Source organism: Pocillopora damicornis, chromosome 9, assembly GCF_964200805.1.
Source record: "Pocillopora damicornis chromosome 9, jaPocDami1.2, whole genome shotgun sequence".
Taxonomy (NCBI): Eukaryota; Metazoa; Cnidaria; class Anthozoa; order Scleractinia; family Pocilloporidae; genus Pocillopora; species Pocillopora damicornis.
Genome location: NC_142678.1, coordinates 14,948,762 through 14,968,946, shown reverse-complemented (window position 1 = coordinate 14,968,946; position 20,185 = coordinate 14,948,762). Strand labels below are relative to the sequence as shown.

General features: G+C 34.5%; 1 protein-coding gene across 3 annotated transcripts; it reads right to left on the bottom strand.

Annotated features, from left to right (window-relative positions):
• Positions 1-554: 554 nt before the first annotated feature.
• Positions 555-20,170, bottom strand: LOC113665406 (GATOR2 complex protein MIOS). 3 transcript variants are annotated; one of them, XM_089182144.1, is made up of 36 exons: positions 19,859-20,170; positions 19,447-19,483; positions 19,247-19,314; positions 18,631-18,710; positions 17,710-17,759; positions 17,465-17,523; positions 16,851-16,920; positions 16,209-16,239; positions 15,964-16,061; positions 14,870-14,971; positions 14,326-14,423; positions 13,196-13,246; positions 12,724-12,853; positions 12,058-12,120; positions 11,443-11,517; positions 11,263-11,303; positions 11,059-11,124; positions 10,278-10,361; positions 9,849-9,912; positions 9,165-9,188; positions 8,961-9,026; positions 8,712-8,787; positions 8,053-8,124; positions 7,605-7,723; positions 7,366-7,460; positions 6,971-7,042; positions 6,453-6,518; positions 6,250-6,322; positions 5,479-5,525; positions 4,796-4,896; positions 4,643-4,684; positions 4,005-4,120; positions 3,474-3,526; positions 2,724-2,826; positions 2,315-2,435; positions 555-1,770 (listed from the first exon to the last, which is right to left on the bottom strand). In XM_089182144.1, exons 1-36 carry the CDS (start codon positions 19,958-19,960, stop codon positions 1,668-1,670), a joined length of 2,718 nt encoding a protein of 905 aa, XP_089038270.1. In that variant the 5' UTR covers positions 19,961-20,170; the 3' UTR covers positions 555-1,667. The 3 variants fall into 3 exon arrangements, 2 of the variants coding, with proteins under 2 accessions (XP_089038270.1, XP_089038271.1); XM_089182145.1 differs by having other exon boundaries at positions 7,614-7,723; XR_016179694.1 differs by lacking the exon at positions 3,474-3,526.
• Positions 20,171-20,185: the final 15 nt, after the last annotated feature.

The window sequence follows — 20,185 nt, the reverse complement described above, 5'->3', positions numbered from 1 at the left end:
TCCCAACAGTGACCCAGAAGAAATTTCTTTTCACAATATCAGTAAATCTCAATACAGAAAGGTAAAAAGAAGAAATAAATTATAGGTATATCATTGGATTTCACAAAAAAATTATTTGGCATATATATAGCAAATGTATGGCAGACACAGTTAAAATTGGTATTTAAATCTTGGGGAAAGAATAGTTTAAAACACCTTTCTCTTTCAAAGGCCTTAATCTGAAGCCTTTACACCCTAACATCAGTAAGCACATTCTCCGTAATGTTCTTTATACATTTCCCATGGTGCTGATCAGGAGAATTTGTTTAACAATCAAGAGTTTCTTTAGTTGATGATCAATTACCTTGTTCTTGTGACCTTAATGTGTGATTCAAGGGTGACATTTGTAGGGAGAAATTAGATACTAGTCATTCTTAGAGGTCAACGAGCTAACGTGGATTCAAGGTCAACAAGTTCTGATCACAGGAGGGGGAGCAAGTCCATACACCTTCTGGGATAAGTCAATGTATGGTTGGCGAGGTATTTTACCTGTTGACAATTTGATCAAAACCACATTTGTTTATGACAATGATTTTAATTCAAAGAATCCCTTTGCGAAATATCTTTGATTTGGATTTTTTGAGATTTTCCTTACAATTAAAAAATGTTAAGGAATCACATGAATTTTTAATTAAATTAGCGGTAGGCGATGTGTAAAATACTTTTCTAGAGAGATTGACAAAAATACCACTAGATACTTCAGACAGGGCTGATCCTTTTAGTTAATAAACAATGAACCTGGTTAAAGTTTAGGCTCATCTTTACTGTGACACAAACATGAATGGAAGCAGCCATATGCAAATGGTTGACCTGTTGACTGAAGTACTTTTTATTTCACGACGTCTTCACAGCAATTATCTGCATATGAAAACTGCCAATTATGTTTGTGTGACAGAAGAAATTGGGGTGAAATGTGTCTGCTGTTACTGTCTAAGAAGATTCCACATTGCCCCTTAAATAGTAACAAAGAAGAATATACCAATTTACCACTCATTCTTAAAACACTCTGCCACAGCTTTCCTTATCCAATGTCATGCTCTGTTTATAATGTGACTGTTAAACACAGACTGAGGAAAGGGAATATTGCAGCTAAGTATGGTAACTTATGAAATTTGACTTTAAGTGCAGCTTCAAAGTGAATAAGGGAATATTATTGCATCAACTATCCCAGTAATGGTTACAGCTGCTTTTAATCATGAACACTTAGAAGGCCTAAAATCAGTCTGCTGTAACTCAAGCAGAATGGTTTTGTCTCACATCAGTGCTTCCAACAAATGATGAATAAAAAAATTCACACCAGAGTTCTAGGGGCAATGAGCCAAGAATTAAAAAGAAAAGTTCACTGATTCATAACTCAATTTATATATATACAATTACAATTTTAAAAAAAGCCTAGTAATTTTTCATTGTTAGAGTAGAGAATGAATTAAATTGCAATATCTGAATTAGTAGAGGACTAAATATATCCAATTTTTGAGATGAAAAAGAAAAAAATATTTTCTTTCAGACATAGGAGCAACATTTTGTAAAGGTGTCTTCACAAATATTTTCCAGATAACACTATAAACGTCAGAAATGGCTAGTCTGAGTCTAATTTTTTTGACATTATTTTAAAAATAATTATCCACTCATGCTACTGAATAAATGTCATTGTTTGGCATTGCCATGGCAACAGAATCTAAGTTCATGCAGTGACATCCACATCCTGTGACAGGACATTCAATATGTTCCCTGAAAAGGAATCCAGAATGTTAACAGTCACATACATCATTTGATAAAAATAAACACTTTAACTCTACAAAGGGAAGCAAAAGTCCTTAGCACAAGGAGAGAAACAAAATCTAACATTTAAGTGACTAACAAACTAATAACACTTTGAAAGAAAACCCTTACATGATAAACAAGTTATGGACTATAGGAGAATATGCACTCTTCCCAAAAAGTTTTAATCCAGTGCCTGGAAATTGTTTTCCATTGTCTTCACTTCATAGTACACACTAATGTAATGAAATTCGAAAACTTCAATTCCAATGAAAAGAGATTGATCCAGGTAGCGAGGAGAAGGGAAAGACTCATAAGGCATGAGGGAGGGCCACCCACCCTTGAACATCAGTATTGAAGAAATCATCTCAGTTGGCCTGGTCTAAAAGCACAAGGGAAGAGGTATACTTGTCAAGGTACCCCCACCATTAATATTTAGCTACTTTAGGAGAATTCTATTTTACTTCCCTTGTTACATCTGTATCAGAACTGAAATCTCCAATTTCACACTTACTTAAACCATTCAACTATATGATTGGAATGTCCACCGTGACGACATGATTGGCACCATGCGAACCAGTTATGAAATGGATTGACAGTTCGCACATTTGCTGGTTTTTCTGCACTTGAATCTCCTGAAGAAAAGATTTAAGTATTTGTATTAAGTATTTGTTTTTTAGCTGATAATCAAAGGTGGTTATATCACCTGAGCTCAAAAGTTTTGTTTCCATGTGCATCATTTGAATTTCAGAGACACTTTTGTTTAAACTATCTTACTTCCAGTAACAGTGTGGAACACCAACTGAAATAAAAGTCTCCATGTAGATAAGATTCTCTAAGAAGAAGAGGAACTGAAAGATTCAGTTGTGATTTTGCAGTTGTAGGTTAACTTATATACTGGTAAATATATTAGTTCTCTTGACCTTGATTTGCTGGCTTCTGTGAAAGTGATGAAGATGTTCCCATGTGAACTAGGCAGAGAGCACATCTTGGAAGAGGCTTACGGCAACCTGGGCAAGCCATAATCTGAAACACATGATAAATATTTTTTTTGGTCTATGTCTTCCTCACAGACTGCTAAAGGTCCCTTGTACTGATTAGCTGTCTGCACACTTGTGAAGTAGAAAGTCAAACTGCCTCAGTACATTTCAAACTCATGGAGTTAGACTGTGTACTTCACAAGTTTTTTGATGAGCTGTCATGATAGGGATTGATGATTGGACTGTTGTTACTTCTTCGGTATGATAAGCTGACTCAACAAGTTAAAAGGTAGCTGAGTGGCTAGTAATGTACTACTCTGTTCATTCCAGATTCTTTTTTGGTGTTCCAAAAAGGTTTTAGCCCCTGTTATTATCACAAATAATGAGACAGAAAAATTAACGAATCTGACCAAATTGATATGCCTTTCAGCATATTAACTGATGGCTAGACAGACAGCTCTTGACATTCATAAGGTGTCAGTGATATGAGAATGGGTAAGGGTGTAAGGAACGCACCAGGACAGTTCGTCTTTCTCAGGGTAAAGAACCAATGGAATTGTGTTCAACAATAATTATTGTTGTTCATGCCAACAAACTGTCAAAGAAGGTAAAAAAGATAAGCCAAAGGCTAGCTGTGGGCCATGCAAAAAAAACAGCATTATCACGCTGCCTCTTCTGTGAGTAATGACACACCTTTGTTCTGTTTGAGGGATTGCAGTATTGTGCGAGTTTACGAGGCCTTGAACCTAACAGTAGTAATAAAAAGTTAGCTCAACAATTCATTTTCACTACATTATTACATTAAAGGTTAAATGTTTTTACTCATATAGCAACACATTTAAATTGTAGTGCAAGCACACTTCCTACAGTAAATGTGAATGTACAGTGTTGTGATATAATTCATATGCCAAGAATTTTAAGCAGAGTGGGGTGAGTAGAGCTCAATCAAGGAGACCTTATGTGAGAGGGGTAGGAAATTTTATTGAGTACCAAAAAACAAATTTTATCAAGTACCACAAAAAAAATAGTACAAAAGAACCAGCATTCATCAAATTACAGATGACTAATCAGTTATGTAATCAGACAACACTGTCTATTTTCCAACAATATTTGCCTTTTTAGAGAGCTAGGAAATGAATCCAGGTAAATGCTCATAATATCACTTCAAGAAATGATGGCAATAGACAAAGAGAAGATAAAATGTTATGACAGACTAGCACTTACTTGTTGATAGCATGTTAGTAAGGATGGAGTTGCCACAAAAATTACATGAAACAAACACTTGTTGAGGGGGCCTTTGGGTGGAATCTTTTAAGTTAAAATGAATATCAAACAGGGACCTGAAAATAAAAGTAATTGTTGAATCAACAAAAGTTGAAGGACACAACATATATATGAATCATGGTCATATTTCCTTCGAGGGATAAAAAAACTCAATATTTTACAAATACTTAATATAAGCATTTGCTTCACTTCAAGCATGTGGCTTCATATCTCTGTTGGTTTTATTCCCTCACAAGATGCCCATTGGTGCCCCTTTCTAAAACAAGAAAACTGGAAAACTTTGTGTGATAGATTTAAGTCAAGGCTTATTACCTCTTGGAAAAACAAACTGAAAAGACAAATCTTGCCTTGACAACATGTTGTTTTCTCAGATAGAACAATTAACAAAAAGAGAGAACCATTTTCTTCTGCAGCCATTAATAATCCTTGATATATTTTATAGCTGTTGTACAACATAACTACGATAAATGCAGCTAGTCTTAGCAATACAATGTGAGGAAACAATTTCTTATTAAATACCATCAATTTCCCCAAGAAACATGGAAATCATCTACTGATTCTTCCCTATTGAACAATACCTTTGATGCCAGAGCCTCCACATGTCAAGCAGACCTCTATAACTGAAAATACCAAAACATTCAGATCAATATTTAAAATTTTGAAAGTGCAACTGTAAACAGTGGTGCTTTATAGATGAACATCTTTCTCTGAAAAAATAATTGTGGTCTTACTTTTCTATCCATGATAAAACTCTAGGATCTTTGAATACTTCACTGGAGATATGAGTTACACAGTTGACAAAGACCAAGCTTGCTGTTTGAACATCTGTTGTCTGTTAAGAAAACCAAATGTTAACCACAACAAAATATATATGGGAGATCACTTGTCTACTTCCAGACCTACTGTTTTCTCTAGAAAATTGTCTCAAGAGTGAGGAAAATTGGAGACCCAGGAATTACACAATTGCTCTCAAGCTCTGTGTTGGTACTTGAACAATCTCGAATTCTTTTTTCTGTTTTTATTGGATGAAATAAATTTGTTTGACCTGTGGAAAAAAAATCAGCCAAAAAAATGATCCTTGTGGGGGGACTTCAATTAAAGCAATTGCAGAGAGTAAGCTTGAAGAAAATTCCAGCTTCAGTAAGGTTTGAACCCACATGCTTGGAAGTGAAGCAAGTTTTGGAGGGTTTAGCTGGTTTAAGGAATCTGATTAGATTACTCTATGAGAGAGACAAACCCTCTAAATTCCCTTGAAAAAATAAATGTATAAATAAAAAATAGAAGAAACTAAGAGAAAAAACCTGTGTGGGCTTATCCCATTGGGACAGATGTACCATATAGACTAAAAAACTAAATACACAAAGATAATATAAATAATCTTTATGTGTGTGAAGTACAGTGAGGGAGACTCTACCTTATTTACATATTTTTCTATTAAGTTTATTCCATCCATTGAAATTCCTAAGGGATAAAGACAATAATTATTTAACTGATAGAAATTGATCAGTACTGATTGATATTGATAGCCCTGTAGCATAAAAAACAGTGTTGTATATTCATGAAACTTAACCATGTAGTAATACAAATGAAAGCAAATTATGTTACTTTCTATTTCTAGTAACATAGTTTGCTGGTCAGTGGTTAATTTAATGTGTTGTATACGTTTTTTCTTCCGGTTAATTGTAAGTACTCTTTATGAAAATATAATTCACTAATATTAATTCTTCTGGCATTGATATTAAAACTACCATACAAGTAGATACAAGTACCTTTAAATATACGAAAATCTTATCTTTGCTACTACTTATAAGTAGTGTTCATTACTGCAAAGATCGCTTTCAAACTTATTAAAACCACCATATAAAATTTTGGCAGATAACAATGTCTGTGCCTTATTCAATTGAACATTTCCTGTATGCCTGAAGGGAGATGAATTAAGAAAATTGAAAACTCTTCCTAAAAAATATGTTTGGTCATTGATTGATTAATTGTCATCAAAAGGCTATTTTGTTCGAACAAACAGTTCTTTCACCCAAAATTACAGTCTGCTTCACTTCAAGGGAATTTAAAACTGCAATACACTTCTTTTTTTACCTTTCTCCAAATTCATTTCAGTTCATCCATGACATTAAGAGAGATTATGTTTACCAAACACAGAATGAAGGTGAAGTGAAATAATTCCTACCAGTAAGCAGAATGCCATCTAGATCCCCAGCATTACTCAACTTTGTTGACAAGTTTTCAAGAAACTGGGACAACTGATATATGAAAATAGTGAGAAATTACAATTCACTTTTTGTTCCATGCAGCTCAATCGAGCTTCTTATCATGTCAATACCACCTTGCTAGCATTCAAAGATTGCAGTTTTAAAAGTGCTGTGTTCCTACCTTGTGATCAGGAAGGTACTTGCAAGCAAAGGCTACTCTGTCCTCAATTTCAATTCCTTCCTCAGCCTCAAAGAGAGCACATTCATATTTTCAATCTTTTGACCCTTTGCACCCTAACATCAGTAAAAGTATTCACCATACTGTTCCCTATACATTCCCTGAGGTACTGACAAGGAGAATTTGTGTAACAATCAACAGCTTCTTTTGCTGGTGATAATTTTTTTTATTCTCATGACCTTACTACATGATTCTGGGGTGATATTGTAAAGAGCAATTAGATGCTAGTCACTCTTAAGGGTTGAAGGTTTAAGAAGTACACTGCAGTAGTATTGCAATTTTAGACAAACCTTCTCTTCCCACTGCACAATAATAATAGCTTTAGACCCTTTTTCTGTACTGAGAACTATTTATGCGTTAAAGTACAAATCTTATAATCAATTACCAAAAAGATTGTGGCATGTTTACAGGTAAAACTTACAGTATATATAGAAAACTCAAAATTTAAAGAAGGAACTCACCAAAATATTCTCAAAGTGTTCAGCCTCAGTGGTCAAAAAAGCAAAAGCTGATCTAAGGTAAGGATTCTCCATCTAAAATGCAAAGTGCACACCTTCTCATGACTACTTTAGTTGAACAAAATTGATATTCAAAGAGGAATGTTTTGTTTGGTCACTCATGACAGAGGAATGCTTAAGAAGATTGAAACTCCTCTTGAATGGTTTAGTCTCCAGTCTCCCCTCTCAGAGTACATGAGTATTTTGTCACGTTCATCTGTCAGTTTACAAATATCCACTCACACTCCTGAGTGGATTGGAGCATTGTGAGATTTGAGCATCTTGCCTAGAATTGTTTTTGTGAAAATGAATCCCTGATGAAAGATAATTTAGTGTTTTATATAACTATTATAACTCACCTGACCACACAGTGACCTGCACATGTCTCTCCACAAAGTCTTCTTTTCCTCTGTATACCCTGACAGTGCCATAGCGACCACATTCAGGGAACTTCCTGGAAAAATACCAGAAATCAATCAGAACACCAAAATAACTACTCTATTCTTTGGAGAGGATTACACAAAAGTGTGAGTGTGTTTCTGTGCAGAGTGAAGTTTAAACCAAGAGTAACTGAATGCTGTATTAATTAAGATATTACCTTTAGTACCTTTCATATCATTTGACCCTTGTGAGCTCAATATTTCAATTGCATCTCTGATCTTGTTATTGAAAAGTGCTACTGCTGCAGCTCTCTCATACTGTCCAGAAGATTGCAATCTGTAAACAAGAGAAAATTATAGGTTTATTTATTAAAAAGGATTAAAAAATGAAAAACATATTAAGAGACTATCAAAATGATGCACACTTTTCCACTGGCTTAGTAAAACAAATTAAAAGAACAATGTTTTTCCAACAAATTTCTAAGGCCAACTGATGTGAATTTTCATCAAAATAATGAAAAAAACTATAGAATGAATCAAGTTTGTCTTGTCAACCCATTCCAAGATTATGCACCAAACTCAGTCATTTAAATTCCTAGAACCATCAATTGCTCAACCTTAGTCAAACAAACTAGCTCAATCATTTAATCTAAGCTTTTCACTTACTTGTTTAAAAAATCAGCAAGTGTATTTCCAGAGCTTTTAAAATCCCAGCCACAAAGAGAAAGAGCCAGCTTTCTGCAATCACACAGAAATAACTACAATTACAATGGAACCTGTACTGTCCCCTATGGGGAATAGCAGGGTGACTGCTAATTATAGGTTGACTGCTTGACACAGCTTCCACAGATTGGGGGGTATTATAAAAAAAAAAAATTAAACAATGTCACTTAATGCCCTACTTGACCACTAAATGTACAAAATCTCCCTCAAAAATACTATTAAACACATTGATTTTGAGAAAGAAACATGGATTAATGATAACTTGAAAGATTATTCTTAATTTCATTTGAGTGGTCCCACTTTCAGTGACTGTTCAATACGGGTGGAAGACAATAAAAACAGGCTGTTGAGACTTAGTAAAGGGTGACTGCAACCACTTAATAGAGGTGAAAATTACAGTGAGTAAGGAGAAACACATTTGTGACTTTGACAACTGGTCACTTAATACAGGGTGACTGCTTAATATGGCACCATTTAATACAGGTTTGATTGCATCAATAAATTGTAAGTGCCACAAAAAATTCAACATCCTTCAGGAACAAGGTCCTTCAGGAACAAGGGTACAGTCAACTACAAGTAAGCATAACAAGCTTGATTCTGACCTTTCATCACTGTAGTACACTGGTGCTACAAGACGCTGTTCTTGGTAAGAGTCTGCTTTACTTCTTGCAGTTGCACCTTTGAATATAAATTATGATCATAGTAGGCCTTTGAATTACACCCTATGGACTTGCATGGTCAGTGTATCACTGCAACTTTAACCTTGTTATTTGAACCCTCAGTAACAAGAAATATTACTTGACTGTAAAAATACAGTCTATGAGAAGTAGTTTTCCCTAAGTTTTATATACCTCCACCACCATTCTCTCCACCAATGATAGATTTGATGCCATCATATTTAAGAGTTTTAGATTTATCTGAAAAAAGATCATACACGGAGTTACACACTGAAAAGAAAGTTACATAAAGGAAACATTCTTTCAGCCTCCAAAATTTTCTCATCACCTTTTAAGATCATCACTTAGCATACATGAATGAGTAAAAGTGAATTGTACCTTGTTCTCTCATGGACTTTACCCCTGAAATATTGTTAAGGTTTCTCCAAGAAAAAAAAATGACCATGTGAGAATTTTGGCCAATTTCTCTCCCCATTTCATCCTTTTCTTCCAGTTTTGTCAATGATAGAGTCAAAATTACTGAGCCTCTTCTAAAACCTTGGAAGAGCAATGTTGCAAAACTTTTGACCTTTTAACTCCCACCAGTGTTGATGTTTATCTTCTCCTTGCAATATGAATGCAATATCCACCACGCAAGTGAAGGCATTATTTTGAAACAGGACCAAACTACAAGAAAACCTAGAGAAACTGGAAGGGAGATTCACTAATCACACCTTACGGGTCAAAGTTGATAAGTGAATTTTGCCACCTTTCTGTTTACGCAAATGGAAATCCAAATGATTCCTTGAGAGTCTAGTTTGACAGCTGCTCACAGAAATACACTTAAAATCCACCATTTGTGATAATTGAAGATTTTGTGAACATTTTTGTAAACCTTTTTTGTGTTGCTGTGTGGATTTTTTCTCCATCTGAAATCTTATGCTTCAGTTTGGTTTACTGATATATATGTACTATTATTTGAAATTTTTTCATTCAGCAACATAGACTGAATATAGAGATCATTTTCTGAGCCTGATAATTCCATTGCTACCTATACATAATACATGATTAAAAAAAAGATACGATAAATCCATGACCACAGCTTGACAAGCTTAGGATCTCCAGTTATTCTTGCAATGTCTTGTGCCTGTTAAGCCCAAAAAGAAAAAAAACAGCCTATTGACATCATTATGTTATCATCATCATCATTATCACCATTATTGACTGTCAATCAATACTAATCAACTCCCATTTAAAATCTGATCAACTTATTAAATATGTAAATAAACTAGGATCTATTACAAATAGGTGCAAAAAATCCCAACACCTCACAGTTGCAATTGAATGGCTGAGAGAAATAAGGCACTAGGAGTAAGTGACTTTTGATACAGGATCAACTTCTCCATGTGTTTCAAACAAGGATACAACTTGGAGAGATTATCTAGTACTCTCTCTTAAGCCATTCAGGGCTCTTTTCTAAGCCTCCCTTCAAATACAAACAACATCTCTCACTTGATAAAAGTCAATTCCATATCCTGCAAATGCTCTGCGCTTCATCTTTAATGAGACATCTTCCTCTAAAGCTGCCTCTGTAGTCTACCACACAAACAAAATAAGCATTTATCTGATAAAATAATAACAAAAAAAAATTTAGGACACTAATGAAATAATATTTCATCTTTTGTCCCTGCCAAGGCACACACTTGAATGCATGAAGACAGAAATATTTTGTGATCATAAACTAAGAGTGTTAACCTCTTATAACCTAACATCAGTATGTATATTCTCCAAACTGTTCTCAAAACATTTCTCAAAGTGCTGACAAGAAGAATTTGTTTAACAATCAAGAGCTTCTTTAGTTGGTGATCATTCCCATTATTCTTGCGACCTTGATGTTTGGTTCAGGGGCGATATAATAACAAAACATTGAAATGCTAGTCACTCTTTGGCATCAAAGGGTTACAATGGCCAAAGTAAAATGTGTCTGTCCAAAAATTGAGAAAGAAGGAAAAAAAAAAAGTATTTTGAGAGATGCACAGATAAAAGATAGTTAATATGTTTTTTGATTTTTATTTTTCTATATCCATCTATTTGATGTATCCATTGTTTTTCTCTAGCATTTATTTTGAGAATAGTACAGTCTATAGATGCAAACAGTTGTTAAAAGAAAAGTAATGCTGTTTACACACCAGAAACCTGTTAAGGTTCATATCAAACTGCCTGAAGTTCCATGCAGATAAACCTGGATGACAAACAAGGCCTACAGAAATAACATAGTAAAGGTCAGACATACCTTTTGTGAGCACTCCAGCAAATGCTTCCCACAACCCCAAGTAAGATAGGAGTTTGGGGACCAAGTCTGCAGGGGTAACAAAACAACAAAAAAACTTAAAAAGAACATACTTAATGTTGTAGAACAGTCGGTGAAATATAATAATCATGATATCTCTCACCTTCCTGGTGATATATAAGTTTTACCATGGAGAACTGTACTTACTACAGATATTCTTTCAAAAATTGTACAGTCTTGGACCAGTCCTGAAAATATTCAATACAAGAAGAATAAATAATCTGGGGCTGCTCAACAATACAGAAGTTTTAAGAGTAAAAACAGAAAAAATTATATTATCAACATTTTCCAATGTTGAAGTAACTGAAATCATAACTTTTCACCAACCAGATGATGATATTGTAAGCATGCGATTCTCTTGTGTAGAATGCCAGGAGAATGCAGACACAACTGTTCCTGATGCTGTCCACCATGAAATAAAAAATATACAAACATTTTTTTTCAACTCTCAGGGACTACATGTATCAACTGTACCATGATTTACAGACCTCATTGATAACAACAGGCATGACTATTATTGTTATCTTTGTTCTATGAATGAACAAATAAGCCCGCAATCTAAGCCTCAGTTCCTTTTCTTTTTCTTTTCTTTTTTTTTTTTTTCAGACACAGCAGCTGCAGTCTAAAACAAAGAAAAAGTCATAACAGAACTACGCCACTTACTCCTCTTGGATAAAATTAGCCAATTTAATACATTAATTTCAGCCTATAATTTCATTTCCAGCCAGTGCATCTTTGTGAAATATCAATTCAAACATGCAATGGAAAATTATATCATCAAGGGTATAAAATGTTTATAGCTGTCTTACAGCTTGTCAACATGCAGAAGTGCTGAATTTCACTGACGATTTACCACCCTTAGATCTCAAAAACTCATTTACCCTTGGGCAACTTAACACATTTATTGAAAATCATTATAAACAATGGGAAACAACATCTTACGCTTAACACTCCTTTCAATGAAAGATGGTTCTATCTCATATCCAACTCCATATGTTGGTGAAACTGAGGAAAGATTTCAATTTAAGAACTGAATCAGGTTTATCAAGTTAAACCCCGCATTATGTGGAATTTTTGCAGACATGAGTGCCAAAGGTTTGAATGAAACTTTCCTTCGGACAAATAACAGATAAGTGAGTTACAAGGTCAGACTTCTAATTGTATCAAACAAACAAAACATGCTGCAAATCTAAAATCCTTTGAATTTCATATATCTAAAATCATTATTCATCACTTGGATGGTTTATTTGGACCCAACACATTGACCAGCTCCCAGTTGGCTTGTTAGCTCAATTGGTAGAGCGCTACACTGGTATCGCAGAGGTCATGGGTTCAAATCCCATGTGGGCCTGAATTTTTTTCAGGTCCTATTTTCAACTACTAGTTCAGTAGTGTTCTTAGCTGCAAGGATCTCTTAGATTTGTTTCTTCACTGCAGTGCAAATATATGAATTTCATAAATCTAAAATCATTAATTTTTGATTGTTTAAGTAGGGGGGCTTACATGTTTAGAGAGATAAACAGCGCTTTACACTCTTCTTAGTTCTACACTGAATATTTGATTAGACTTTCTCCCTAATGGACTCTAAATGTTAGTCAACTTACTTACCTGCTGAAGCATGTTGAATATCGTACAGTTGCACAATTGGGCTCTCTATACCAAGTGTGGCTACTAAGCCAGATCGTGTTGGACTCCATGAAATGGCTGTCACAGGACATGACTGACTCATTGTCATCAACTGAAAAAGGTTAAGGTAGGACTGAAAATATAAACTTGCACAAGAAGAAATGCCAGTTGGAGTTTTTAGGACAAAAACATTCTTGAATTTTGTATTTTTAAAGGTGGACAACAGTAACTAATTTCCACATATAGCTTTTCAAGTTAACTGTCCTTATAGTTACATAGTTTACATGTATCTTGGTTAACAGTAATTTTGACAGTGGCTTCTCAGGGGTCAAATTTTAGCTCAAGCAATCCCAAGATTTGACTTGATTTCCAACTATCATCCCTGTTTTCTCAGATGGGAGTCCATTCCAGAAAAATTCAACCTCTGAGCCATTTCGTGCTACAGAGAGGATACAGGTTTTTCAAAGTTTCGATCATCCCAGATGCAAATTACGCCAGGCCCACCCTACAAAAAAAAAAAAAATGTATATATTTCTTAACATAATATTTAACTAAATCATATGTACACCAAGATTTACACACTGAATCTGCACTAAATAAATTTTCATTGACAAGCTGGTTGAAGAAGCTAGGAGCCAATCAAATGGTGCGCATCACATTTTTCATGGATAAAGAAAATGATATCTAGAGTGCCTTTGCTATTCTTTTGGTGTGAGTTGTCAAACAAAGTATGTAAGTCTCTTCTTTGTTGTTAATTAAGTTGCAGAATCATCAGCTTTTTTTCTCGGTCACAGAACATCTTGCTTATAGTCAACTAAGTGCTATCATTACAGTATTATAGCAAAACAAACTTATCCATCAGTTGTCCTTACTTCTTTTCAAATTGTTATTCTTTTATGCTCATTTTAGTTACTCTGTGTTTAGTATGATACTGTTGCTTGTATCTTCTTACAACACTAGAATTGTTACGTCTGTTTGTTTCATGCTAGGGTTTCCACTAGTTTTATTATTGTTTAATTATGTCTCTTGATAGTCTACTGTTTCTTTTTAGCCTAATCTAAGTTCAACTCTATTTTGAATTCTTGTATCTCAGTTTGAACCTACAACTTAATCTGCACCTAAAGCTACTACTATTCTTTCTGCTGCTACTGCTTCTAAGGCCAACAAACTTCAATCTTCATTATCTTAAAGTTTATGACCCTTCATGTCAAATGCTACCGATTGATCTAGACCTTTCAATTTTGATCTGTCATTAAATCAGTTAAAATCAGCCAAGTGGAGTTTGAATTGTTGTCACCTCGCACTGCGCCACCCCTGTAGTTGTTGAGGATTTGAGTAAGCCACAACCTCTAAAATCTTCACAATTACATGTGGTATCAGTTTTGTTTTCACATGTGAACCATATTAAATCCAAATCCTTAGGAAAATTACAAAGAAAAAACTTACAAAGAATGAGTAGGAAAAAAATATGTCACCCAACACACAAAATATTCGCATGTATTATGTGTAAACCATTAAATGAGGTGTATTTATGTATCTGTGATATTACTTTAATATATGTTGTGACAGTTCTTTAATCCTTACCCCAGAGAATGAAGCTATTCTGTGTTCAACAAGTGGGTCAAAACATACACCATACACTGCTTTTGTTACGGCAGCATTCTGTGGACGGAAAGTGTCCGCTAGACAAAAAAGGATGTATCTCTTAAAACTTATATAAAATCGTGGTGTTCAGACACTTATGAGCAACGTCCATCATAAATTTATCTCTCATTAACAAATAGATTTCATGTTGCAGAGCATCTGTACAAGAACAAAACATGGCATTCAAAGCCCAGCCAAGTGTGTCACTAATGTTCTTACAAAATTTCAACAATTTTTCTGTGATCTACCATGGTACAGACCCACAGCAAGATAGAATCAACCAGTTTTATGTGATAAAGGAGCAAAATTTTGTTAATGGTGATGTCATCTATGTGTCTGTTCTCCAACAGATCATAAGTATGAACCAATCAAATTGTGTTTATAATTCAGCTTATCAATCCATATAATGCAATGTCTATAGCATAATTATGTATGTGTCTGCCTATGACAGAACTTCACCCCACCAATTTAACACTCTGCTCACCTCTGATGTCAAATGCTCTGATGTATTTTGGTCCCTGCCCAGTGATCAACACGTTAGAATCATAAGGACACCAAGCTAATGAAACAGTTATATCTGAAGTGGCTGCAGCAATTAAAATGAAAACAAAGCAAGTGTAAGGTTTGCAAATGGTGAGAGGTTCAAGTCTTTTTGTATAGAGAATGTAAGCTGATGGCTCTGTCTCCACCACCATCATCACTTCTTCCCAACTCACTTGGATTTCTTGAGAATTCAACAGGTAAAAGGATTTCTCCATTGGTTTAAAAATCTCTTTTACCTATCATGCTTAAAATAAGGGGGAACACTGTCTCATATAGTTATATAATTTTTCATTTATAAAATTTTACACTTTATGTTCCATAGTTGAAATAAAGTGCTAACAATGTAAGTTTATAGGTGCACTGAATGAGGTAAATAAAGACAGAGTACATACTGCTACAAATATACATTAGGAATATTGAAGATAGTGCTTTAATTTGCACTTGAAGGAGGGAAAGGATAAGCTTTTTATATCTTAATTCATTGAATTCCAAATTACAAAGAGTATAGTGCAAAGACCCCTGTGTTGTGATCTGATCTTTGTACATCAGATTGAGACAGTCATGGTGGAGGATAACACCAATTAAAGATAATTTAGCAGATAAAGCCACAAATAACCATAAAAATTTACATTACAAAGAGTATGGTGCAAAGACCCCTGTGTTGTGATCTGATCTTTGTACATCAGATTGAGACAGTCATAGTGGAGGATAACACCAATTAAAGATAATTTAGCAGATAAAGCCACAAATAACCATAAAAATTTGAGGATAATTGAAGTATCAATTGCACAGTCACCATCACTGTGGTAAAATAATGGTGACTGTCATAATTATCATAATAATTTACCATAAAGCAGCTTACATAGTTTGACAAGAGCCAAGAAACAAGAGACAAGAAATTAGCTGATAAAGTCACATCAAATAACCATAAAAATTTGAAGATAAGTCAAGTATCTAGTGCACAGTCACCATCACTGTGGTAAAATCATGGTGACTGTCATAATTATTGTAATAATATAAGGTGAAGCAGCTTACATAGTTCAACAAGAGCCCTATTCTGCACGTGTGAAGGCTCTTGGAAATTTGTTCCTACGGTAATGGGAGATTGTTTGCCACCAGTCACTCCTGAGTGTCTATAATTTGGAGATGAAAAAATTTAGATCAAAAATGTTACAAACCAGGTGCTATTCAACACCATCACTTTCCTATACAGGTTGTTAACCTGAATAAGGTTTTTCAAGTTAAAACTCAGAGCAGCAACAATGTTCCTGTGAACTAACCTCTTTTCTTGGTTACCACTTTCCCTTACAGCTAAAACAAAGATAAATCAGTAATCAAAGTATAATCTAGAAAAATGATTTAGAAATAAATCAAAGTAAACAAATCATAGAATACAATATTAAATCACATCCCAGTGCAATCTATATAAAACAGATCCACATAGAAAAACGTCTCCCTTAAATCCTGACTCTTTCACTCATTCTCAAAGTTAATTTTGAAATTTAAAAACCATCCACTTTCCTAAGTCTTTGTAAGATAATTTATCCCTTTGCACCCTTACATCAGTACGGGTGCATACTGTTCTTTGCATATATCCTGTGGTATTAGGGGGAGAATTTGTTCAACAATCAAGACCTTTCTTAGTTAGAGATCATTTCCTTTTGTCTCATGATCTCAATGTTTGATTCAGGGTTGACATTGAAAGGAGAAATTAGATGGCTGTCACTCTCAAGTGTTTAAGGGTTAATGATGATTGCTAGCCACAGTTTCAGTGGAACATGATCAAATTGTGCAATGTTTTAGTATGTAATTTCTAGAATGACTTTGCTAATAAGCTTTTTTAAGGGTTTAAGCTGCCACTAATTCATTTTTTACAAGAATAAAATGAAGTAAATAAATTTAAAAATGGAGTGTTGACCTACTGGGTTGAACACTAACGTCCCAAACAAGGAGAGAAGGATCATTTCTTGCTTTGTCCAAGCCAACTGCCAGCTGAGTGATGAGGAAAAGTAAATAAAACTATTTTGTACAAACATTAATTAATGGTCACACAGGCCAGGGTAAAACAACTTTCCTGAATTTTGGAGGGATTGCATATAAGTAATAAAGGTAATCTAAGATGAAGATGAAAATGTGTCTAGCATAGCATTCTTTTAATTTTTACAGGGTTACCTTAACAAGCGCCCCCTTAGATTAAGCCCCGCTATTCCAAAAAGCACCCCTCCTTTTAGCTGAAATTTGAAATTAGCCCCCGGTAGCCTGACATTTGTTAAGCCTTAACACTTTCACTCCCAAAATCTTGCTGATAATTCTCCTTAGTGGGCTCAGTTCTGATGATGTGAACTAAGAGGATTTGATATTGGACATGCAATTATCTCCTAAATGATATTTGTCTTTATTCTCATCATTTGTCTGCTTGATATCATATTGAAATTGTGATTAGAAATTTTTTCTTGGTCACTCATGGGAATAAAAGGGTTAAAAGTTGTACCTGGACCAATCCCTTGTGACCTCATCAAGAAGATAATTAACATACCAATTTATTTTCAACAGGATTCCATGCAAGGCTGTTACATTGCCGTGAATGCCTGGGGACTTAAAAGTATAAATTTTTAATTAATGTCATGTAATAACAGTTGATGAAATCCTTTCACAATTATACAAAATATCAAACTACCAGTACCACTTATTGTCACACTTTCAAAAGAAAGTACTAAGTAACACAACATGACTAATTTCATAATCCCGGCATTTGTAAGTTTGAAATCAACTGATTCTTACCAAATTCTCTAGAAATTCTTTGGTTTGACTGATTACTTTCTTTTCCAATGCTGAAAGAGAAGACAATAATGATAAGTAATTAACAAATTATTTACTTTTAATCATTTCCATTGAAAAGTGACCGATGTTTACCTCATTGTGAACAATATGCCTGAGAAAATATCACTCAGCCATATTTTTATAGATGTTTGCTGTAACTTAAAATGATTAATAACTTGGTGGTTTTCACTTTTTTATCTCAAACAAAGAATGAAAACAACATTTCAGTTGTATTGCTCAAGGGATTCAGGGTTATAGCTTAGAAACTAAAATTTCAAGCATGATGGCTCAAAGATAGTGTTTGAATATCAAACAATGGTAATACTATGTAACCACAGAAGTGCTTGCATTACTTTGCCAATGATCACCTGCTAATAGTTCCTGTGGATGATCTTTACTTAGCGACAACCCTAGGAATGAGGTCCACCAGTCATGACATTCCTCACCTTCTGAAGCATTGCACAATACTATGGCAAGTTGGTTTTTAACAGTTGTGATTAACACATGTTGAAGATGTGTTCCCTTTGCAGGGTAAAGTAGTATTATCAACTGTGTTGATAATAGTACCATAAAGAGTTTAAAAGCTGACATTTCAAAACATTAGCCCTTCATCAATCACTCTGACAAAGGGCTAACATTTAAAATGACAGCTTTTAAACTCTTTAGGGAAGCTAATATACGTTATCAACTCAGTTGATAATACTAAATTACCCTGTTATACTCTCCCACTAACCCAGCACCACAGTTTCTTTAGAAATTTACCCCCTTTATTCACATGTTCTCTTTGCAGTCTGCTGCTGTATGATTCTCCTGAAGTTGTTCCTAATGAATGTCCATCCATTGTTTTTACCATTTATAGAAACATGTTTTGTTAATTCTTACCTTGTGACTAAAACTCTTCCATTTGCTTGTCCAACTGCTAATAAATTTTCTGGTTCTGATTTTGGATACCAAGCAACACACTGTGAAAACACAGAAAACAGTTTTACTTGTAGCCAACCTGGCCAGAACTTATAGTAAATGGAATAATGTTTGATTGACATACAGTTTTATAACTAGTGCAGGAGAAAGCAGTCCTGAAAAGTTAAATGTTGTTTGTTATAGTGACTCCCATTTTCAGTCATGTCAGAAGTAAACATCAGAATTGATTTCTGTGGTGTTTTCCAGATGATATAAGGGTGGTTTTCATATGTATGGGAAAATCCCAAACGATCAGAGATTTTGGGAACTTTGAAGAGTGAAATGTCTTCCCAGGAGAAAAACACAATGCATTAAAACCCAGATCTAATTAGCAATTTTCCTTACTGTCTGCCATACAATTCCTACGACGTAAGTTTGGAAATTTTGATATTGTCTGCTTCATATTATATTGATACTGTAAGGAGAAATTATGTCTTAGTCACTCAAACCATTTAATAAAGGAAGGTTTTGGACAATCAAAACATAAAGTGAACCAAAAAACAAATATATATTTTTAGCTTTTAATTGAACTGGTTACCTTTAAATTTTGTATATCATTCACAACAGATAAAAGTGATGCATAGGTATCTCCAGAAAGATGCATTACTGAAATCATAAGAAGAAAGATATAAAATATTTTACAAGTGAAAATTCATATTAACAAAAGCTTGAACCAAGGACAATACTGAAATGCAAGGCATAAGTTGGCAAGGAACAGACTGAGGTAAAACTATATACCTTGGCTTCTTACACCTGCAGCCGTTGGTGGACTTTCCTGAAACCAGTCAGTTAAGAAACAAAAATGTTTAATATAGTGTACATTGCTGCAAATTTTTATTGATGCTTTGATGATCTAAGGATATCATTGTAGAGACTTCTGCGTATTTTTTGGAGAAAGATATACAAGAAACTACCCAGGACATTGGGAAAAAGTGTTTGACACAATCTTTTTCCTGATACTTGGATCGTTGAATGAAAGTGAACTTTGATATGTCTAACCCACCAAGTACCACCCCCTAAATTTTCCGTGGGACTTGTTTAGGCACATGATCATCCTATAATCGATGGGCGAAATAACAATTTGCTTTTATTCTAAAAACTGGCCTTCCATCAAGAAAAATTATGCAAAATTCTCTATATATCACCTTACCTGAGACCTGCTGACTTTGTAAAGACATATTTCACTTCCGAAGGTGATAAACTTGTCGTGTTGGTTTGGAGACCACAATACCTGCCAGTTTGCCGTGCTCATAGTGGAAAGCTTGTCAAAAATATTGAGTTCGTTGTGTCATTATGTAAGATTTAAGGTCATCTATAAAAGTTTTAATTGAAAAATAACTACAAAACGTATTTAGTAACTCTTAATTTGCGCATCTTGTGGGCTCCCTACTCTGCCTCAAAGGTTACAAGATAGCGGACGACAGTGAGCCAGCAATAAACGTGAGCTATTCGGCGGAGTCAATAGGCACGTGATCTT